We start from the raw sequence: 24,601 nt of genomic DNA on the forward strand, positions 1-24,601 counted from the left end.
ATTATGTCCTGAATGCTGCAGGGTTTCTTTGAAGCTCCATCCATTGCTTCAGAGAAAATCAGAGGGAATCTGTAATGCTAGGCACTGAATCCACAAAACTAGAACGAGACTGCTTAAGCCTGGAGGACTGTCAAGTTTGCTGCATGCAGTAATTGCCATGACCATTCACTTGCTGATGATAGATACCGTATGATGTGTAGGAGTGGGATATATTTAAATGGATTAGCCACCTTGAAAGTATTATCTATCTGCAGCGTGAGAAAAATCCACCCAAATCCCATAAGCCATCACAGCATAGATAGGTGTCGATGCTCCCCCCCCCCCCCTGATCAATTTGTATTTCTAAATTGGAGGTCATATTCCCCTACCCAGACGGACAGTATTACATGTCGTAAGTGTACGCGGTGAAATTGATCCCTTGCACTTTCCAGTGTTAATCATCACCAGAGCAAGGTTTTGCCTTAAGCATTACATTGCAACAAATTACTCTCAAACACCATTGGCCAGATTCCCCAGCGATCTGGATAGAGGCTCTGAAAGCTGAACGCCCAGCAGCCATGTGGGAAAGTGAGGAAGAAGGGAAGCAAGAGGGAGTGAATGTGTCGGCGCTGACCACTGTGATTTTTGTCGTCTATGTGCTATGGCTTTGGAGACCCTTTTTAAGAGGGTTGTAAGGTCATCAGTGGGATCCTCTGATTCGCAGAGAGAGCAAGAGAGCAGTCACTGTGGTGAGAATAGATGCACACCCTGTCCTCCTCGATGTCCATCTAGAATATTGATTCCCGGCTGAACAGAACAAAGCTCTGGGAGACGTTGAGACTAATTAGGCTTTACCCCAAACACAATAGTCATAACAAGCTCTGGGTGGCAGCCAGCGGCAGCCGCTGATTGGCTGAATACCTGGGATGCAAGATGGTTGGAGTTGTCAACAAAGCAGCATGACAGAAATATAATGATATGTTTTAAAACAACCAGTAGTTTCTTTGAGATGATACAGTGCATTCGGACAATATTCAGACCCCTTGACTTTTTCCACATTTTGTTACATTACAGCCTTAAGCTAAAATTGCTTGAATTATTTTTCCTCATTAATCTACTCACAATACCCCATAATGACAAAGTGAAAAAAGGTTTTTAGAAATGTTTGCAAATTTATTAAAAATTTAAAAATAACAGATACCTTACTTACAAAAGTATTCAGGCCCTTTGCTATGAGACTCAATTGATCATCCTTGAAATGTTTCTATAACTTGATTGTGGTAAATTAAATTGATTTGACATGGTTTGGAAAGTCACACACCTGTCTTTATAAGGTCCCATAGATGACAGTGCATGTCAGAGCAAAAACCAAACCATTGGGTGAATTGTCCGTAGAGCTCCAAGACAGGATTGTATCCAGGCACAGATCTGGGGAAGGGTAACAAAATGACAGCAGCATTGAAGGTTCCCAGGAACACAGTGGCCTCCATCATTCTTAAGTGGAAGAAGTTTGGAACAACCAAGACTCTTCCTAGAGCTGGCCGCCTGGCCAAACTGAGGAATCGGGGAAGAACGGCCTTGGTCAGGGAGGTGAACAAGAATCCGATGGTCACTCTGACAGTTCCGCTGTGGAGATGGTTATCCTTCTGGAAGGGTCTCCCATCTCTGCAGCACTCCACCAATCAGGCCTTTATTGTAGAGTGGGCCAGACAGAAACCACGCCACAGTAAAAGGAACCACAGCCCGCTTGTAGTTTGCCAAAAGGCACCTAAATAATTATCAGATCATGAGAAACAAGATTATCTGGTCTGATGAAACCAAGATTGAATTCTTTGGCCTGAATTACAAGCGTCACGTCTTGAGGAATCCTGGAACCATCCATAAGGTGAAGCATGGTGGTGGCAGCGTCATGCTGTGGGGTTGTTTTTCAGCAGCAGGGACTCGGAGACTCGTCTGGATTGTAGGATAGTTGAATGGAGCAAAGTAGAGCTCTAAGAACACAGTGGCCTCCATCATTATTAAATGGAAGAAGTTTGGAACCACCAAGACTTCCTAAAGCGCTCAGGACCTCAGACTGTGGCAAAGGTTTTCCTTCCAACAGGACAACAACCATAAGGACACAGCCAAGACAATGCAGGAGTGGTTTTGGACAAGTACTCATAATATTAGGACAAGTCTCATAATGCCCTTGAGGGGCCCAGCCAGAGCCCAGACTTGAACCCGATCGATCATCTCTGGAGAGACCTGAAAATAGCTGTGCAGTGACGCTCCCATCCAACCTGACTGAGCTTGAGAGGATCTGCGGAGAAGAATGGGAGAAACTCCACAAATACAGGTGTTCCAAGCTTGTAGCCGTATACCCAAGAAGACTTGAGTCTGTAATCGCTTGCAAAAGTGCTTCAATAAAGTACTGAGTAAAGGGTCTGAATACTTATGCAAATGTGATAATTTTTTTTATACATTTGCAAAAATGTCTAAACCTGTTTTTGCTTTGTCATTGTGTGTAGATTGATGAGAAAAAAATGTAATACATTTTTTAATAAGGCTGTATCGTAACAAAATGTGGCAAAAGTCAAGGGGTCTGAATGATTTCCGAATGCACCGTATATATACATATATGACCACTGCTGCACATGCTGCTACTGTTTTGAACAGATTTATACTATTTAGAATGAGCAGCCAGCTCACGAACAAACGAGTGCACCAGGGGATAACCCAAGAAGCATCAAAAGAGAACCATCGCGCTCCCAGAGAAGCTTGGCTGGTGCATAAAACCCATGAATTCAAAAAGGTGTTGTGGGTTCGCACTCAAAGCTTACTTCATTATTACATTATTTATTTATTTTTCACTGCATCAGGGATAGCGTACACAGACGTTTTGGCTTCACAGCCTTCCTCAGTGTGTAGGTTAAAAAAAATGTGTTTTATTCAAAACAGCATTTATAGAGAACAACCGATTAGCAGCAGGCACTTCTAATCATGGTTGTCACTCATCTGGATGTGGCTTTTCTGGTCTACATGTTTACAAATTAGGCACAAAGAAATACAGAATTATAGGGTATGGGAGTGGGCACGAAGGGCAACTCACGAATCAACTGCCCCAGGTGTCCGCTCACCTGAATACATCATATAAATTCATGAGATAGCACACCACAGAGGACAACAGGCACAGCCATTCATAAATATGTGGGGCCAACTGTTAAACGATATGCTAAATCTGATATGGACGGTGTTCTTGTATAACAGTAAATTTGGCTTATAAGAAGGAGGTGAAATCAAATTCTTAATTTAGACCGTGTGGAGATAAATTAAACTCTTATATATCCACATGGCTTCTCTTTGGAGTAATTTGTTGTTGTAATCACCTCATCTACATGGTGGATTAACTTTTTTGATTCTTACGCAACGCAATTCATTAATAGAATGTTTTTTTTGCTGTATAGTGTCTCGCAACTGGAAAGGTGATATCTTCAGGTCTAATCGTGGATTTAGGTTCTCCAAGGCGTGGGATGTTTTTCCAATAAAATTCTTATGACAAGAACACCGTAACATATAAATACTTGACTTTATCTCATAGGTCCTAGAAGTCTGAGGGCATACAAAGTTATAACACTTCCTTATGGTGCTACAAGAGGTACATGATCTACAGGGGAAGCCTCCTTTTATAAATGCTTCTTCTCTCTCTCTGACCACATCTGATTTAACCAATATGGTTGTTAACCCAACAAGCATGCAGATGCAGTAAGTGAAAACACATTATCAAACTGGGGATAGCTAGCTAACATAATGTCACAAAGCGTGTTTCATATTTCCGAGTTAGTCAGATATGAGTTTATAACGGCTTGAAATTGACGTGGGCGCTACCAGCTAGCAATAGCTTGCCAGCTGCTTATCAAAGGCAAATAACTGGTGAATTTTACAAAAAAAATTATCAATGTTTCACAAAATTACTCTCGCTGGCTAATTTGATAATGCTTTCTGATACACCAGGTTTTATGCTGTTTTAGTCCACATGTCACCTTGATGAACCTGATCAGAAGAGTAGAACCTGATAAACAACATCAGGGGGAAACAATAAAATTGGCCATACATTTTTTTGTCCCACCAGATCAGCGACGAGAAGGGTCTAGCTAGTGTATCCCTGTCCTTTGAATCTTGTCCGGTCTGTCAGGCCCCAGGCTCCTATGACTGTTACGATTATTTATTTTACAAGTTCATTACAATTAGCTTTTGGCTTTAGCACCTTCTGTACCTGATCGAGCATCTAGTCCTTCACAGCCGTCTGGTTCAAGAGACTCATTGGGAGGCGGAGACTAGAGCAGGCCCAGAAGTTCTGACTGAACACAAATTTGAGCACCCCAGGACAGTCCATTTACTTTGTGCTGTTATAATTTATGCTATGAAATCCTATCATTGGGGCAGTTTCCCCTCATAGCAAATTGCTGGCAAAACAATTCAAGCAATGTTTACTATTGTAAAGTGGCTGTTCCACTGGATGTCAGAAGGTGAATTCACCAATTTGTAAGTCGCTCTGGATAAGAGCGTCTGCTAAATGACTTAAATGTAAATGTTTGCACGGCCTGTGCGCCCAATGGAGGTGGAGCTGCCCACAGAGGGGCAGAGTAGTAAGTAACTAAACAGCTTGTTTTGAACAATATTAGAAGCAGGAAAATGTACACATTTACCACACTTTTATAAGCATTTAAAAACATGATTCATGAATTATATAATATATATTTGTTGGGTAAATATTTTTGGGGTTGGACCAATCACAAGTAGGGTGCCGTCCCTAACGCCCAAGCTGGCGAGCCGCCACTAGTGGCAGCTTTGGTTCTTTTGTCATCCATAAAACTATTTTTTTTATTTTTTTTACCTTTCTTTAACCAGGCAAGTCAGTTAAGAACAAATTCTTATTTTCAATGGCGGCCTGGGAACAGTGGGTTAACTGCCTGTTCAGGGGCAGAATGACAGATTTGTACCTTGTCAGCTCGGGGGTTTGAACTCGCAATCTTCCGGTTACTAGTCCAACGCTCTAACCACTAGGCTACCCTGCCGCCCCCTAACTGAAGGATATTTCCTCAGAGGGCTTAGTTCTTTTCACTTTCGTCTTCTGCTGTTACACACGCATTTATTCTGCAGTAGACAGAACGTCACAGGCGTTAACGTCACAGTCAAAGGACTCTGTAACTTTCCAAAGCCACCTCACCATTAGTGGTGTTCTGTTCTCTCTGCGACTGGAACTTTCCAGTGCCACCTTACCATTTTAAGTTCTTGTAGGACGTCCGTCAGAAGTGCACCTTGTGAAATCAGGCCAGTGGGGGTGGAGAGAGAGATGTGCTGACGGGACCAGAGGGGGGTAACAGGGGGGACTAGGCAGGGGACCGCAGGGCGAGAGGCAGCGCTCACACATTCACTGCATTGTTAGATGGACCCTCAGAGGAGCCAGGTGTGTCTTGTGATCCAGCCCCTTGACCAGCCTCAGCCAAGTTGTCTCTCTATCACAAGACTATCTAGGCCACAGTCACAAAGCAGTCCACATTCAGAGCCCAGTGTCTCTCATCCATTCTCTCTTCCTCTTTCGCTCTACTTCGGTCTCTCCCCATATCACCCCCATCTCTCTTTCACCCTCTCTCCCTTGCATCCCTCTCTCTCTCATCTCTCTTTCTCTCTCTCTTTCGCCCTCTCCCTCTGCTTCCCTCAGCTCATTTTTCATCATGGCCTGATTGTGCTCTGATGTCCCAGTCAGTTTGGCCTGGCTGTTCCACATGGCCCATATCCTTGGCTCTGTCACAGCACTCTCAGGGCTCAGGCCTTAGCCAGGTCCCCAATCATCTGTTTTGGGCATATTTGACCCATGACAAGTCCTTTCTCAAACCGCTTCCTCTTATAACTTTCTCTTTAAAGTTTCTGGTCTGAACTTGAACTTCTGTATTATATTTTTACATGGGAGAAAAGACAAAAGGAGACATTTAAAAAAACTCCATCTGTGTCTGGTCTCACAGATTATAATGTTAATCTTTCACTAACTTGTGTTAGTCTCATCCATTTGTCTTACCTGCATTCTTGGACTCTCTTTGAACAATTTTTACAGACATTGTGTGTGGGCTCTGATTTTGAATTCCCCAAACATATCGAGTGAGACACATGCTGTATTTGGAAATTCATTCATCTGCAATGATCACTCTTCATTTCTCTCACTTCTTTCTCTCTTGTTCTCTCTGTCCTTGGTGTTACATCTGAAGGTGACACCGCTATCACTCTCAATGCTTTCATATGGCTCAGATGTCAGCACCATGTCTGACAGTTTACCTGTCACTGAGTGAAGGAAATGTGGAAACTACACTAATCTCAGCCAAGGAGACTCAGAAAATGGGCTCAAATACCACTGGCATCACACTGGCTGCCACAGAGGGCCTTCACCATCAGCTGGATGCTTCTCGGGATCAGGGGATGACAAGGAGGTGATAATAGGGTGATAATAATCTGGACCTGTGGACAGCAAACACCATCTCAACCAATCTCAGACTGGCCATCTGTTGAAGCTGTATGTGTTTGGAGTGGGGGACCCGTCATCTTGCACAGGTTAGGTTTGTTAGCTTGGTCGGATGAATTGCTATTGGACACGTCACCAGGCTGTCGACGGATGGATTCTGCATGGGATTGCTATTGGTCTGAAAGAGAGGGAAGGTCTGGTGGAAATCCTCCAATGTCATGCTGTTTTCGGCTTCAAGAGGCTGTACTTTACAACTAGGCTATAGATGATATCACTGACTTACTATAACCTTATACAATGCGGTTCACAGCAAGTCAAATATTTTGTTTAGCAAGGATCTCTGCCAATCCCTACCAGTTGTCCATAAGAACTTCTTCTGAACCAATGCTTTAGACAGAAATGTTAAACAGAAATATTATTGAGAATATTAATTAAGATCTTTTTTTTATCTAACCATTTTATCAATTGATCTGTGTTTTCCTTTTGATGTCAGGCAGATACACTACATGACTAAAAGTATGTGGACACCTGCTCGTCACATCTCATTTCAAAATCATGGCCATTAATATAGAGTTGGTCCACCCTTTGCTACTATAACAGCCTCCACTATTCTAGAAAGGCTTTCCAATAGATGTTGGAACATTGCTGTGGGTACTTGCTTCCATTCAGCCATGAGCATTAGTGAGGTTGTCCTCTGGTGTTGGGCGATTAGGCCTGGACTGCAGTCGGCGTTCCAATTCATCCCAAAGGTGTTTGATGGGGTTGAGGTCAGGGCTCTGCAGGCTAGTCAAGTTCTTCCACACTGATCTCGACAAACCATTTCTGTATGGACCTCGCTTTGTGCATGGCGGTATTGTCATGCTGAAACAGAAAAGGGCTTTCCCCAAATTGTTGCCACAAAGTTGGAAGCACAGAACTGTCTAGAATGTCATTGTATGCTGTAACGTTAATATTTCCCTTCCCTGGAACTAAAGGGTCTAGCCCAAACCATGAAAAACAGCCCCAGACTATTATTCCTCCTCCACCAAACTTTACAGTTGGCACTATGCATTGGGGCAGGTAGCGCCCTCACAGATTGGTCCGTCGGACTGCCAGATGGTAAAGTGTAATTCATCACTCCAGAGAATGTGTTTCCACTGCTCCAGAGTCTAATGGCGGTGAGCTTTACACCACTCCAGCCGACGCTTGGCATTGTGCATGGTGATCATAGGCTTGTGTGCGACTGCTCGCCCCTGGAAACCCATTCCATGAAGCTCCTGACAAATATTTATTGTGCTGATCTTGCTTCCAGAGGCAGTTTGGAATTCGTTAGTGAGTGTTGCAGCCGAGGACAGATCATTTTGACGCGCTTCAGCACTCGGCGGTACCGTCCAATTTGTAAGTCGCTCTGGATAAGAGCGTCTGCTAAATGACTTAAATGTAAATGTAAATGTTCGGTGAGATGGGTGGCCTACCATTTGCGATTCAGCCTCTTGCTTCTAGACATTTCCACTTCACAATAACAGCACATACAGTTGACCGGGGCAGCTCGAGCAAGGCACATTTTTTACGAACTGACTTGTTGGAAAGGTGGCATACTTTGACGGTACCATGTTGAAAGTCACTGAGCTCTTCAGTAAGGCCATTCTACTGCCAATATTTTATTTTATACACCTGTCAACAACGGGTGTGGCTGAAATTGCCGAATCCACTAATTTGAAGGGGTGTCCACATATTTTTGTATATAAAGTACCAGTCAAAAGTTTGGACACTTCTACTCATTCAAGGTTTTTCCTTTATTTTTCCTATTTTCTACATTTGTAGAATAATAGTGAAGAAATCAAAACTATGAAATAACACATGGAATCATGAGGTAACCAAAAAGGGTTAAGCAAATTAAATATATTTGAGATTCTTCAAAGTTGTCACCCTTTGCGTTGTTGACAGCTTTGCACACTCTTGGCCAACTCTCAACCAGTTTCACCTGGAATGTTTTTCCAACAGTCTTGAACGAGTTCCCACATACAGTATAATGGGCACTTGTTGGCTGTATGTCCAACACATCCCAAACCATCTCAATTAGGTTGAGGTTGGGTGATTGTAGAGGCCAGGTAATCTGATGCAGCACTCCATCACTCTCCTCCTTGGTCAAATAGCCCTTACACCGCCTGGAGGTGTGTTGGGTCATTGTCCTGTGGAAAAACAAATGATAGTCCCATGAAGGGCAAACCAGATGGGATGGCGTATCGCTGCTGTAGTAGTCATGCTGGTTAAGTGTGCCTTGAATTCTAAATAAATCAGTGTCACCAGCAAAGCACCCCACACCATCACACCTCCTCCTCCATGCTTCACGGTGGGAACCACATGCGGAGATCATCCGATCACCTACTCTGCATCTCACAAAGACACGGTGGTTGGACTCATCAGACCAGGATGAAGGACAGATTTCCACCTCTCTAATGTCCATTCTCTTGTGTCTTGGCCCAAACAAGTCTCTTCTTCTGATTAGTGTCCTTTAGTGGTGATTTCTTTGCAACAATTCTACCATGAAGGCCTGATTCCCGCAGTCTCCTCTGAACAGTTTATGTTGATGTGTCTGTTACTTGAATAAGAAGAAGAGAAGCATTTATTTGGGCTGCAATCTGAGGCTGGTAACTCTAATGAACTTATCCTCTGCAGCAGAGGTAACTCTGGGTCTTCCTTTCCTGTGGCAGTCCTCATGAGCCATTTTCATCATAGCGCTTGATGTTTTTTTTGTGACTGCAATTGAAGAAACTTTTAAAAGTTCTTGAAATGTTGACTGACCTTCATGTCTTAAATTAATGATGGACTGTCATTTCTCTTTGCTTATTTGGGCTGTTCTTGACATAATATGGACTTGGTCTTTTGCCAAATAGGGCTATCTTCTGTATACCACCCCTACCTTGTCACAACACAACTGATTGGCTCAAACGAATTAAGAAGGAAAGGAATTCCACAACTTAACTTTTAACAAGGTACACCTGATAATTGAAATGCATACCTCATGAAGCTGGTTGAGAGAATGCCAAGGTTGTGCAAAGCTATAATCAAGGCAAAGGGTGGATACTTTTTGAAGAATCTCAAATATAACATGTTTGTATTTAACACTTTTTGGTTACTACGTGATTCCATGTGTTCCATTTCATAGTTTTGATGTCTTCACTATTATTCTACAATGTAGACAATATTCAAAATAAAGAAAAACCCTGGAATAAGTTGGTGTGTCCAAACGTTTGACCTGTATAGTGTACTGTTGTGAACGGTGTTTGGCTTTGCAGAACTGATGTCCCAGTGAGATGGAATTATTTTTGCTCGCTCTGAGCATGGCGCTCCATTTGTCAGATATAGATAGCAGGAAATTGCGCCTGGAGAGGGCCAATCAAAATGCCCCCTGAGTGTGTGGGGATAAGCTCGGAGAAATGGAGCTATATAGGAAATCTGCCAAGATGAAAAATAAATTATAATGTTGCAATAGTGACCAGGATTGGAACCTGGGTTTGATAGTTGTTTTACCTTTTACGGATTGAGAACCTCCGGAAAGCCTCTCTCGCGCGCTCTCTCTCTCACTTTCTTATTCTTGCTCTCTCGATCTCTCCCTTTTCATGATTACAGAAAGGTGATTGTGGGTTTCTGACGTTTTGTTTATGTACTGTGTGGTTTGGATTTCTATTGTACAAGGCTTGCTGTAGTGTGCCAGTAGAGCTTGATGTTTAGTAGATGCCTGTGGCGAGATGGTGTAGTAGATTGTCACAAACCCCACCCAGATCATTATGATCTTAAGCCGTCCACCAGCCATTTTCAGTTAAGAGACATCAGTTAAAGTCTGGCACTGTTCTTGCCTTAATTTGACAGTCACTCTCCTGCATTCACTCCAACAAATGGCAGCTCATTAAGATGCTGATCAATCCCAAAGTAATGGCTCCCACTGTGCTTGTTTTGAGCTTACAAGTGAATCCACATTAACACGTTATCGGCTATTCATCTACGCCGGCGTTCTCCAACCCTGTTCCTGCAGAGCTACCCTAATGTAGGTTTCTGTGCAACCCCAGTTGTAACTAATCTGACTCAGCTTTTCAACCAGCTAATTATTAAAATAATGTGCACTAGATAAGTGAAAATCTCCAGGACGGTAGCTCTCCAGGAACGGGTTGAGAGCCCTGATCTATGCACAGTTGTGCACACACACTTAGTTCCACACATACATACATAGTGAGTTTCTTGAGTAAGATATGCTACCATGTTTTATTGCTACTGTGTTTTATTTATTATTTATCTGGGCAGGATGCATGTGGTCAGCATGTTGTCTTGCACCTGTGTGTTTCTGAGTTTTGTTCCTGTGTGTCTGTGTGTGTCTCTCTGTGTGTTTCTGTGCCTTGTGTGTGTGTGTGTGTGTGTTTCTCAATCCTGAGTGTCTGTGTGTATGAGTCTGTGTCTGACTGTTTGTCGGTGTCCTGGCACTAGCAGGATGTTGACTGAGCCCTCTTGACCTTTGACCCCTGCCTTGTGTCCCAGGTACTCGTTCCAGGACGAGGAGGACATGTTCATGGTGGTGGATCTGCTGCTGGGAGGGGACCTGCGCTACCACCTCCAACAGAACGTCCATTTCAATGAGGACGCTGTCAAACTCTACCTGTGTGAGATGACCCTGGCACTGGACTACCTGCAGAGCCAGCACATCATCCACAGGTATGGACATTATCCATAGACACAGAATCCACTGCACTGGTATGAGATACAACAGGGGTTGGCAACAGGTGGCAAAAGTGTTTTATTTTGTCCCCCCAAAGTTTTTAGAAACAAATATAGATATATTTAAAGTCAGCAAAAAAAGAATCGTCCCTTTTTCAGGACCCTGTCTTTCAAAGATAATTTGTAAAAATCCAAGTAACTTCACAGATCTTCATTGTAAAGGGTTTAAACACTGTTTCCCATGCTTGTTCAATGAACATAAACAATTAATGAACATGCACCTGTGGAACGGTCGTTAAGATACCAACAGCTTACAGACGTTATGCAATTAAGGTCACAGTTATGAAAACTTAGGACACTAAAGAGGCCTTTCTACTGACTCTGGAAAAACACCAAAAGAAAGATGCCCAGGGTCCTTGCTCATCTGCATGAATGTGCCTTAGGCATCCTGCAAGGAGGCATGAGGACTGCATATGTGGCCAGGGCAATAAATTGCAATGTCTGTACTGTGAGATGCCTAAGACAGCGCTACAGGACAGACAGCAGATAATAGTCCTCGCAGTGGCAGACCAGGAATGCACAATCCCTGCATCAGTGCTCAGACTGTCCGAAGTAGGCTGAGAGACGCTGGACAGAGAGCTTGTAGGCCAGTTGTAAGGGAGGTCCTCACCAGACATCACAGGCAACAACATCACCACCGTCGCTGGACCAGACAGGACTGGCAAAAAGTGCTCTTCGCTGACGAGTCACGCTTTTGTCTCACCAGGAGTGATGGTCGGATTCGCGTTTATCGTCAAAGGAATGAGCGTTTCACCGAGGCCTGTACTCTGGACCGGGATCGATTTGGAGGTGGAGGGTCCGTCATGGTCTGGGGCGGTGTGTCACAGCATCATCGGACTGAGCTTGTTGTCAATGCAGGCAATCTCAACGCTGTGCGTTACAGGGAAGACATCCTCCTCCATCATGTGGTACCCTTCTTGCAGGCTCATTCTGACATGACCCACCAGCATGACAATGCCATCAGCCATATTGCCGTTCTGTGCATGATTTCCTGCAAGACAGGAATGTCAGTGTTCTGCGATGGCCAGTGAAGAGCCCGGATCTCAATCACATTGAGCACGTCTGGGACCTGTTGGATCGGAGGGTGAGGGCTAGGGCCATTCCCCACACAAATGTCCGGGAACTTGCAGGTGCCTTGGTGGAAGAGAGGGGTAACGTCTCACAGCAAGAACTGGCAAATCTGGTGCAGTCCATGATGAGGAGATCTGGCCACACCAGATACTGACTGTTACTTTTGATTTTGATCCCCCTTGTTCAGGGACACATTATTCCATCGCTGTTAGTCACATGTCTGTGGAACTTGTTGAGTTTATGTCTCAGTTGTTGAGTCTTATATTCATACAAATATTTACACATGTTAAGTTTGCTGAAAATAAACGCAGTTGACAGTGAGAGGACGTTTCTTTTTTTGCTAAGTTTATATATTTTGTGGAGGGAATTCCCCAGGAATTCAGCTAAAACTGTGTTTTCTCCGTGTAATCAAGGTAAGAAATTATTGTTATTGTCAATTCAAATCTCCTTTTGGGTTTAGTTGTATTCAATTTGCAGTGTACACATTTTTTTTTTTAGACTCAATACAGACACACAATTCACTAGTTCACGACAACACTTTCCTTGAAGTGTTGAAGTTGGAAGTTTACATACAATTAGGATGGTGTCATTAAAACTCGTTTTTCAACGACTCCACAAATTTCTTGTTAATAAACTATAGTTTTGGCAAGTTGGTTAGGACATCTACTTTGTGCATGACACAAGTCATTTTTCCAACAATTGTTTACATATCACAATTGCAGTGGGTTAGAAGTTTACATACACTAAGTTGACTGTGTCTTTAAACAGCTTGGAAAATTCCCGAAAATTATGTCATGGCTTTAGAAGCTTCTGATAGGTTAATTGACATAATTTGAGTCAATTGGAGGTGTACCTGTAGATGTATTTCAAGGCCTACCTTCAAACTATGTGCCTCTTTGCTTGACATCATGGGAAAATCAAAAGAAATCAGCCAAGACCTCAGGAAAAAAAATGTGTAGACCTCCACAAGTCTGGTTCATCCTTGGGAGAAATTTCCAAACGCCTGAAGGTACCACATTCATCTGTACAAACAATAGTACTTAAGTATAAACACCATGGGACCACGCAGCCATCATACCGCTCAGGAAGGAGACGCGTTCTCTGTCCTAGAGATGAAGTACTTTGGTGCGGAAAGTGCAAATCAATCCCAGAACAGCAAAGGACCTTGTGAAGATGCTAGAGGAAACCGGTACAAAGTATCAATATCCACAGTAAAACAAGTCCTATATTTACATATCCTGAAAGGCCACTCAGCAAGGAAGAAGCCACTGCTCCATTACCTCCATAAAAAGCCAGACAAAGGTTTGCAACTGCACATGGGGACAAAGATCGTACTTTTTGGAGAAATGTCCTCTGGTCTGATGACGCAAAAATAGAACTGTTTGGCCATAATATCCATCGTTATGTTTTGAGGAGAAAGGGGGAGGCTTGCAAGCTGAAGAACACCATCCCAACCTTGAAGCATGGGGGTGGAAGCATTATGTTGTGGGGGTGCTTTGCTGCAAGAGGGACTGGTGCACTTCAGAAAATAGATTGCATCATGAGGGAGGAACATTATATGGATATATTGAAGCAACATCTCAAGACATCAGTCAGGAAGTTAAAGCTTGGTTGCAAATGGGTCTTCCAAATGGACATTGACCCCAAGCACACTTCCAAAGTCGTGTCAAAATGGCTTAAGGACAACAAAGTCAAGGTATTGGAGTGGCCATCACAAACCCCTGACCTCAATCCTATAGGGAATTTATGTGCAGAACTGAAAAAGCGTGTGCGAGCAAGGAGGCCTACAAACCTGACACGGTTACACCAACTCTGTCAGGAGGAATGGGCCAAAATTCACCCAACTTATTGTGGGAAGCTTGTGGAAGGCTACTTGAAATGTTTGACCCAGGTTAAGCATTTTAAAGGCAATGCTACCAAATACTAATTGAGTGTATGACACTGTGTCCTTGCCTTCTTAATAGTGTTAAATTCAAATGTCAGGCTAAAAGGATTTCAGTTATATGGTTCTTACCCTGACAGTAATCTATGGGCCAGGACAGTAATCCACTGTTCGGATTTCTATAAACAGCCACTACTAACTTCAGCTAATTTTAGCCATTGCTAACCAAAATTCTGTCTGCGTCTCCTGGCCCTCCTTTCGAGCTCAAACACACTGCGATTGCAAACTGTTAACACTAGAACTGCCAGTCCTCGCTATGCCCCTTACTATGTCAATAAGCAGCCCTTTTGACTGCAACATGCTAACAGTCTAATAAATAAAAGTCATATACTGTATGCTATCGGAAAAATAATCCTTTGGTTGCGTTTATGAAAGTCTTGATAACATTAGAATATGAGAAACAATGCATTTCCAAGAACACAATAGCATTTATGCTACTAAAGGTGATATGTAGTTGAGGCTATAAACAAGCAGGAAAACCATGCACCCGGACGGAGGCTGCTTCTTTTTACGTGATGCCCAACTTCCATCAATACATCTCCTTCACCACTAGTGGTGATAAAGTCCTAGACCACTGTTACTCTACCCACAAGCAGCATAAAAGGCAATGATTCGCCCCTTCGGCCAATCATTATTCTATACTCCTGCTTCCTGTCTTCAAGCAGAAGCTCAAACAGGAACTATCCGTTACTCGCTCCACAGAGAAATGGTCCACCGAATCAGAGGCTATACTACAGGACTGCTTTGTTAGAGCTGACTGGAATATGCCCTGGAACTCCTCTGATAACATCGACGAGCTAACCACCTCCGTCACCGGCTTCATTAGGAAATGCACCTCTGACGTTGTCCCCATAGTGAAGTTTTGCTGCTTCCCCAATCAAAAGCCCTGGATTAACACAGAGGTTGGCACTAAGATGATAAAGACCAGGCTTACCGTACAGAGGGCTATCACTGCCAACCCCCGAGCCTACGGCTGAGGACACAATCAACTCCTGTTACGACCGCTGCAGAGGTTTCAAACTAGCAAAAGGACAGAAGGAATAAGGTGGAATCCTATTATACAGGCTCTGACACCCACCGCATGTGGCATGATGGATTACAAAGGAAGACCCAGCCGTGATATGCCCAACAGTGCCTTTCTACTAAACAATCTCACTTCGGCAAAAAACAACACCAAGCTGTGCATGAGGGCCCCTGCCGACGCTCACAAGGCCACGGGGCCAAACTATTCCAGGGTGTATTCTCAATGTTTGTGCAGAACAGCTGGCAAGAATATTCATGGTTATTTTCAACCTCTCTCTATAATCCCCACGTCTCAAGCTGACAACCACCGTTCCTGTTCCCAAGAACTCTAAGGCTACCTGCCAGAAAGACTACCGCCCTGAGGCACTCACATCTGTAATAATGAAGCGCTTTGAAAGGCTGGTTGTGGTACACATCAACTCCGTCATCCCAGACATCCTAGACGCACTCAAAGCATACTTCCACAACAGAGCCATAGATGATGCAATCTCAATTGCACTCCACACTGCCCTCAACCACCTAGATTAGAGGAATACCTTTGTGAGAATGCTGTTCATTGACTACAGTTCAGCGTTCAACACCATAGTCCCCTCCAAGCTCGTCACCATCCTGGACTTCCTGATGGGCTGACCCCAGGTATTGAGGGTAGGCAGCATCACCTCCGCCACGCTGATCCTCAACACGGGGGACTTAGTCCACTCTTGTACTCTTGTGTTTACCCACGACTGCGTAGCCACGCACAACTCCAACACCATCATCAAGTTTGCTGACGACGCAACGGTGGTAGGCCTGATCACTGGCGATGATGACTACAGGAAACGGGGAGGTGACTGCACCATTGAGAGCATCTTGACTGGCTGCATCACTGCTTAGTATGGCAACTGCACCGCCCTCGAATGCATAGCACTAGAGAGGGTGGTGCGGCTAGACCAGTACATCACGGGGCCGAGCTCCTTGCGATCCAGGACCTCTATATCAGGCGGTGTGAAAGGAAGGCCTGGAAAATTGTTAGACTCCATCCACCCAAGCCCATAAACTGTACTCTCTGCTTCCGCATGACAAGCGGTACGGGAGCAGCAAGTCTGACACCAACAGGCGCCTGAACAGCTTCTATCCCCAAGCCATAAGACTGCTAAATAGCTAACAGAATGGCTACATGGACTATCTGCATTGACAGTTTCACTTTATTTTCACACTTACTCTATGAACTCACAGGACTTGCACACACTGACACTCCAGCACACTCACACATACTCACCTAATTTGCTCACACACACAACATGCACACACATTCATACTCCCCGGGCTCCTGAGTGGCGCAGTGGTCCCAGGCACTGCATCTCAGTGCAAGATGCGTCACTACAGTCTCTGGTTCGAATCCAGGCTGTATCACATCTGGCCGTGTTTGGGAGTCCCATAGGGCAGCGCACAATTGGCTCAGCGTTGGCCGGGGTAGGCCGTCATTGTAAATAAAAATGTGTTCTTAACTGACTTGCCTAGTTAAAGGTTTTAAATTAAATAAAGAATAGTGACTAAACACACGCACACTCACATACGATCATCATATATGCTCCTGATGTCTAGTCAACTGTCCCCCTTTTACATATCTACCTCTACCACTCCAGTATCCCTGCACTTTGTAAATATTGTATTGCCACTGACCCTGGAACTGACCACTTAGTTTACTTACTTTCTCGTGTTCTTCTTATTTCTATTTCTCGCACGGTTTTTGTTCTACTTTACTTTATTTATAGTACTACTGATATTGATAACTGCATTGTTGGGAAAGAGTTTGCAAGAAAGGCATTTCACTGTACTTGTGCACGTGACAATAAAACTTGAAAATTGCTGGCGCGTGCTCATGTATGGACCGCAAAGGAACAGCGATTATTCTTGGAAAAAGTGATAGTTGGAAACCTCCGAATCGGCTCTGTCTGCTCGTCTTACCTGAATGAGACTGTAGGAGGATTATGAAAAAGTCACTTTTTGGCATTGGGTGAAAATGACATGTCCTCTTAAAACAGCTTTAACACAGTATGTTTCTGATATAAAAATTCTTACAACATAGTATGTTAAATAGACATATTTAGCGAAAGTCAAAGATAGAGGGGGGGTGGCATGACTTAAACAATTGCAGAGATATTTACATTTTAAATGAATATGCAGTCAAAATACTGCCTCTGTGCTTCTTGTGTTAAAAGCAGAGAGCGACATTCCGGTCGCTCTGACCAGAATTTTCTGATCATTTTCTGAAACGGTGTAAACAGCCATCATTCGCTGACACCCAGCAGGGGATCACTGCTTGTCTGCTTTTAGTTGTACGTACCTCCCTGATTACTCCTATCCTAGGTGCCACGTCTGGGACTCCTGGCCCTCCCTCTTCTACTCCCTGTTTCAGACACCGACATCTCCTCACCTCCATGCCCGAAAGGAGATGAATCCCCTGTGTTAAGGGGTGTAATGATTCATCATCATCCTTTTCTCATCTGTCTTGAGTGTCCCCGGGCAGAACGGGCAGTCCTGCATCGTCCTTTTCACTCTTCCAGCTCTGACACCTAATGTGTGGCCTTGACTGCTACAGGAGATATTCACTGCACTGCAGTATTGGAAAACCTGTGCTCTGGGTCTAATGATGTAGGCTCCAATATGTGGTGCTCGTTGGAAGAAAAGCCACACCTTTTGAATTCACTAGTATATCACTGGGCAGTGGTGTAGTTGTTTGTGTGCTTGTTAAGAATCTGAGTTTTTATCCATCGGATTATGAAACTAAAATGGCATTAGTAGCCTATTTGTTTGTCCAACAGTCTGTTGTTTGCTGAATAGTATTCTTTCTATAAGGACCTGGGCATTCCCTTTTTAATGAAGGCTTTTCTATATTGCTGCAATTGTTACAATCAATCTTCTTCAGCATGGTATGACTTGCAGTTGTGAGCATTTGTTGAAAGTGCTGAGCACAGGTCAAAGTGTTGGTGCTGTAAATGAAAGTGTTTCAGTCCCTGTAGACCACAAACTCCACTCAAAATATTTTAACCATTTGGCCTCGACGTTTTAAACTTTACTCCAAAGCTCGTTTTAGCAAATTGCTCCTCTAAAGTGCAAAATAAATATCTGGGTGCGTGCGTACTGGTGAGTGTGTTTGTGCATTTGTGCCGTTGAGCAATCATGTACAGTGCCTTCAGAAACTATTCACACCCCTTGACTTTTTCCACTTTTTGTTGTGTTACAGCCTGAATTTAAAATGGATTCCATTTATTTTTTTCTATCACTGGCCTACACACAATACCCCATAATGTTAAAGTGGAATTATGTTTTTTTAAATGTTTACAAACTGAGTGAATAAGTAATTCATCTTCAACCCCTTTGTCATGGCAAAATAAACATGTGCTTATGACGTTACCTAATTGAAGTTGCATGTACTCACTAATAATAGTGTTTAACATCATTTTTGAACGACTACCTCATCAAGCAGACATTGACTATCACTTTGAGGATGGTGAAGTTATTAATAACACTTTGAATGGTGTATCAATACACCCAGTTACTGCAAAGATACAGGCGTCCTTCCTAACTCAGTTGCCAGAGAGTAAGGAAACCGCTCAGGGATTTCCCCATGAGGCCAATGGTGACTTTAAAACAGTAAGAGTTTAATGGCTGTGATAGTGGAACAGTGAGGATGGATCAACATTTACATTACATTTACATTTAAGTAATTTAGCAGACGCTCTTATCCAGAGCGACTTACAAATTGGTGAATTCACCTTCTGACATCCAGTGGAACAGCCACTTTACAATAGTGCATCTAAATCATTTAAGGGGGGGGGGGGGTGAGAAGGATTACTTATCCTATCCTAGGTATTCCTTGAAGAGGTGGGGTTTCAGGTGTCTCCGGAAGGTGGTGATTGACTCCGCTGTCCTGGTTACTCCACAATACTAACCTTATTGACAGAGTGAAAAGAAGGAAGCCTGTACATAATACAAATATTCCAAAACATGCATCCTGTTTGTGATAATGCAATAAAGTAAAACTGCAAAAAGTAAAACTGAATGTGGAAAATAAATTAACTTAATGTCTTAATGCTTTGTGTTCATGTTTGGGGCAAGTCCAGCACATCACTGGGTAGGGGCAGGAGAGGGATGCTTCATATTTTCAAGCATGATGGTGGTTGCATCATGTTATGGGTATGCTTGTGTAATAGTATTGCTTCCGGCCCTCTCCTGCCGCGACCTGGGCTCGAACCAGGGACCCGCTGCACACATCAACAATTGACACCCACAAAGCATCGTTACCTATCGCTCCACAAAAGCCGCGGCCCTTGCAGAGCAAGGGGAACAACTACTTCAAGGTCTCAGAGCAAGTGCCGTCACCAATTTGAAGCACTATTAGTGCGCACCCCGCTAACTAGCTAGCCATTTCACACCGGTTACACTCCTCCCCCTTTTGACCACCACCTATCCGCAGCAACCAGCAACCGGGTAAACAGCGTCAGTGTAACAGGATTGCTTCCATCCCTTTCCTCGCTCCTACCTGGGCTTGAACCAGGGATCCTCTGCACACATCAACAACTGACACCCACAAAGCATCGTTACCTATCGCTCCACAAAAGCCGCGGCCCTTGCAGAGCAAGGGGAACAACTACTTCAAGGTCTCAGAGTGAGTGACATCACCGATTTGAAATGCTATTAGCACACACCCCGCTAGCCATTTCACACAGGTTACACTTGTCATTGGCAAGGACTAGGGAGTTTTTTAAATTATAAAAATAAATGGAATTTAGCTAAGCACAGGCAAAATCCTAGGGGAAAATCTGGCTCAGTCTGATTTCCAACAGACACTGGGAGACAATTTCACCTTTCAGCAGAACAATAACCTAAAACATAAGGCCAAATATACATCATGACGACATTGAAAGTGGCCCAGTTCCAGTTTTGACTCATTTGCCTTGAAAACCTATGGCAAGACTTGAAAATGGCTGTCTAGCAATGATCAACAACCAACTTGACAGAGCTTGAAGAATTTTTAAAATAATAATGTGCAAATATTCAACATTCCAGGTGTGCAAAGCTCTTAGAGACTTACCCAGAAAGACTCACAGCTGTAATCACTGCCAGGGGTGACATGTAATATCTCAGGGGGTTGAATACGTATCTAATGAAGATATATTAGTGCTTTATTGTTCACATTTTTTAAAACAAATGTTCACATTTTTCTTCCACTTTGACATTAGAGTATTTTGTGTAGATCGTTGACAACAAAAAAACAATTAATCCTATTTAATCCTACTTTGTGACACAACAAAATGTGTAAAAGGGTGGGAACACTTTCTGATGGCACTGTAGTTCCAACTAGAATGAACACACACTTGTTCTCAACTCAAGTTAAAACAGTAATTCACCCTGTCAACTTGATAAATGTGCTTTGCAGTTATTTAAACACCAATTAAGTTAATTGGTAGAAGATTCAGGGAGTTTGCCCAAGTCTCTGTGTTCTTTTTCTCATCCTGGCATCAACACTTCCGACTCTGACACATTTGTTTCTGCTGTAGGAGGCCTAATCCAATCCCTGGTTATCTGTATCTCCTGCTCTGCAATTTGGTTCCACGCTGTGGGTTTGCGACAGGAGAATACTATTATTTTGTTGCACTAAATGGGGGAAGAAGTGTCTCCTAGCAACAGTCTGCTGCTGCCATGATGCCTGAGGAAGGTGGAATTAGTCTAAGAAACAAAAAAAGTCCCCAAAGAACACAAGAATGGCCCCCCTCTCTTTACTTCTTCTGCACTGAAGAAAAACTAAAAAGTGAACATTGATTTCTCTTCCCTCTTCTATAGTGAAGGCCTTAGAGTTGGAATTCGACTTCCAACGTGTTAGTCGTCTGCTGCTGGAGTTTCCATTCCATACTTAGGAAACCCGTTTGACTGCATTGATAGTCACGGCAAAGAAGAAGTGTGTTAAATGAGCGATGCTCTGCATGGTTTTACGTCAAATAACCATGGTGGCGGGATGGCAGAGGGTTTCATATTGGAATTTCTCCCATGGCCATAGAGCACGTGAATTGAATATATTTCCCTTAAACCTCTTGAGAAATACACCAGTTAACATAGAGATGTACTTTTATGGTACAGTATAGCCTCCCCATTGGGCAAAGACGTCAGGTCAACGTTTATTCCACGTTGGTTCAACGTAATTTCATTTTTTTTTTCATTGAAATGACCTGGAAGCAACATGGATTCTACCAGTGTGTTCCCAGTGGGTCAGTGCTAACAGGAATGTTACTTTAGTGAAGTGTATGAGCTGATCAAATAACCACTGTGGCGGTGTAGAGACTTTCATATTTGAGTTCCTCCCTTACATTTCCATTGAAATCTCTTGAGAAATACACCAGTTAACATAGAGACTTACTTCTTGGTATAGCATAGCCTTTGTGCATACATTACTTTTTATGTCAGTGTAGTGTTTGAGACGCAGACTCTGTGGACTAAATGGCTTGGGTTTGGGATCACATTTCCATTAAAGCTCTTAAGGAAAACACCAGTTAAAAAAGACTTACTGTAGCCTGATATCATGTTAGTGTAGCGGATGAGACTCTCTATGTGGACTAAATGTATTATTCACACTTTCGTGACAGGCTGCATAATTAAATAAGCAGGGTTGGCTCTGTTAATTGGCTGTGGGCTTGGAGGGGGCTGTGCATGTGGGTTAACACCAAGGTGTTGTTGTTTATGTTGGTCTCCACTGCATTGGTGCCCTGCATAAAAAGCATGCGTGGAGAAAACCTGGGAGTGCCTCCCTGGCGTTGGGATTGGAAATTGCCATGTTCCCAATGTTCCCATTCATCCATGTCGAATATAGTGGTGTAGGGATCTGTACATGGGCATACTTCCACACATCGGCACACTGTCACATACGTAATACACACACAGGTTGGTCATTCCAATGTTTAATTTAAAAGCTTGTTATATTAAATGCAGTGCCCTAGCTTTAAGATAAACAACATGGAAAATGTAATGAATATGATTTTTTTTATGAATAAGGAAATGTCCCACGTCACTTTTTCTAGGAACATTTAACCCCATTTAACGTTTTCACCATCATTGTAAAGCCCAAGTTATTTTGTTGCTTTGACAAAGTCATTACTGAAGATAGTTATTTGTCCCTCATTTTAAGGTCAACCCTGTCACATGGACTGAACTATAATTTGAATATGGTGAAACAATTCCTTTAAAAAAAAATGTTTTTCCCCCTGTCACATGGGGAGCTATGGCTGATTTAAAATGAAATTAATGGTAAACCTTGTAACATTTTTCTTCATTTCACCTCTTTTTTTATGGGTGAAAATGTTTTTTTTTAAATATTAAGTGGAACATGCTCTTTTTTCTGAACAGCATTACACGCCCCCAAAAGGGTCTCTCTTTGTTGAACGACCGAGGCAATACTTACAAGCCTCAATGTACAGATACACTTGCACACACATGTAACACTTACAGCTACCCATTCTGTTCCACACACGTGTAACACTTAAAGCTACCCATTCTGTTCCACACACGTGTAACACTTACAGCTACCCATTCTGTTCCACACACGTGTAACACTTAAAGCTACCCATTCTGTTCCACACACGTGTAACACTTACAGCTACCCATTCTGTTCCACACATGTGTAACACTTACAGCTACCCATTCTGTTCCACACACGTGTAACACTTACAGCTACCCATTCTGTTCCACACACTTGTAACACTTACAGCAACCCATTCTGTTCCACACACATGCAGTTCCATATTCTTAGACAATGATTTCTGTGTTTTTCTCTGTTTCTATCTCACAGGGATATCAAACCAGACAACATCTTGTTAGATGAGCAAGGTGAGAATGCCTCTTCTTAGAGATGACTTTATCCTGTACTCATTAAATGTTTACGACGTGTGTGTGTGTTTTACCTTTGTCACATGCTTTATGAAGGCACGTGTAGGCCATATGAGTGACCATGTGCATGTGTACACTATGTGTGGTAGAGAAGGGGAGAGAGTGAGAGAGAAAAATGTCCCTATGTACAGTAAAGCGAGCTTCTGAGAAGGAAAATTGTCCAAGGTGACAGGTAGGACACACAGTCATGACTCTGCAGGATGTTACTGTAGGTATCACCACAGTAATGGGGTCAGCACTCATGCAGAATAGCCAGAATGTGTGTCTCACACCCCACCATGCTTTGAAGACATGCAGAAAGAAGCACAAGGACACACTAGTCCTCTTCACTACTGCGGTCTATAGACATCAGCTCTTACAGTAAAATGCTCAGGCAGACTCTGCTTCAAGTCTTTTTTAAATATATTTGTAATGTGTTTTATTGTTTTAAGGACAGTGACAGGCAGAAGGTAGAGACGGAGACAGATACAGAGGGAGACTGGGAGTAGGGGCCGAGGCAGGATTCATAACCCTGTCGCCAGCGGGTAGACCAGACTCCGGCAAACAAATGTCTCGTTGACACACTGAATCATGTTTTTACTAAGCTATTTGTGTTTTGTTTTTGTTTGTCAGTTAGTTAGTCAGAGACAACAAATTTGGTTTCGGTTACATCAGGCAATAAAGATAGAAAGCCTACTCAAGTTCAGACAAAAATAGAGACCGTAGCTTTAAGTTTCTTTTGGATCATTTTGCTTAAGGAAAGAAACATGTTTTTGGGAGTTTTATGGATGTGGTGTTACAGTATATTTGAGTTTGGTTCTAAGGAGCGCTGTCTTCCCAGGCCACGCCCACCTGACAGACTTCAACGTTGCTACAATAATCAAGGATGGAGAGAGGGCCACGGCCTTAGCTGGAACCAAGCCCTACATGGGTAAGACTTTTTTTTTTATACCTGTTATTCCTTCAGCCCTTGGAAACCTTTGTCACTAGCCTGGACCCAGATCTGTTTGTACTGTCTTGCCAACTCCTATGGTCCTAGTCACGACTATGACGAGACCGATCTGGAACCGTATCACTAACATACTGTGTAAATATCCATTCATGTTTGATGGTCTCGTGTAGGTGTAGCCTAGCTGACTGACTCTGTCTGTGTTGTATCTCCTCCAGCCCCAGAGATCTTCCAGTCCTTTGTGAGCGGGGGGGTGGGTTATGCCTTTGAGGTGGATTGGTGGTCACTCGGCGTCACGGTTTTTGAGGTGCTGCGTGGATGGGTAAGGAAAGGCATTATGGGAAGTGGAGCTGTTCTTGAGTAACGAAAACTGAAGCTTACTGTATGTGGTTAATACTATCTTTCCATTTCTCAGTCTGTCTATGCTTTCTTCCCTCTCTCTCTCCCCATCTCTCTCTCTCTCCCCCCACCTCTCTTACTCTCTCTTCCTCTCTTT

At 43.3% G+C, this 24,601-nt stretch overlaps 1 protein-coding gene across 1 annotated transcript in view; it reads left to right on the forward strand.

Annotated features, from left to right (window-relative positions):
- LOC135510878 (serine/threonine-protein kinase 32C-like) overlaps window positions 1–24,601 on the forward strand; it is a 140,714-nt gene that overhangs the window by 99,704 nt on the left and 16,409 nt on the right. Inside the window, exons 4-7 of the mRNA XM_064932186.1 lie at window positions 10,985–11,158; window positions 23,080–23,117; window positions 23,998–24,087; window positions 24,324–24,427. Of these exons, the coding sequence (XP_064788258.1) occupies window positions 10,985–11,158; window positions 23,080–23,117; window positions 23,998–24,087; window positions 24,324–24,427 (406 nt within the window). The remainder of the gene's footprint in view (window positions 1–10,984; window positions 11,159–23,079; window positions 23,118–23,997; window positions 24,088–24,323; window positions 24,428–24,601) is intronic.

The sequence above is a fragment of the Oncorhynchus masou genome, chromosome 23 (assembly GCF_036934945.1).
Source record: "Oncorhynchus masou masou isolate Uvic2021 chromosome 23, UVic_Omas_1.1, whole genome shotgun sequence".
Taxonomy (NCBI): Eukaryota; Metazoa; Chordata; class Actinopteri; order Salmoniformes; family Salmonidae; genus Oncorhynchus; species Oncorhynchus masou.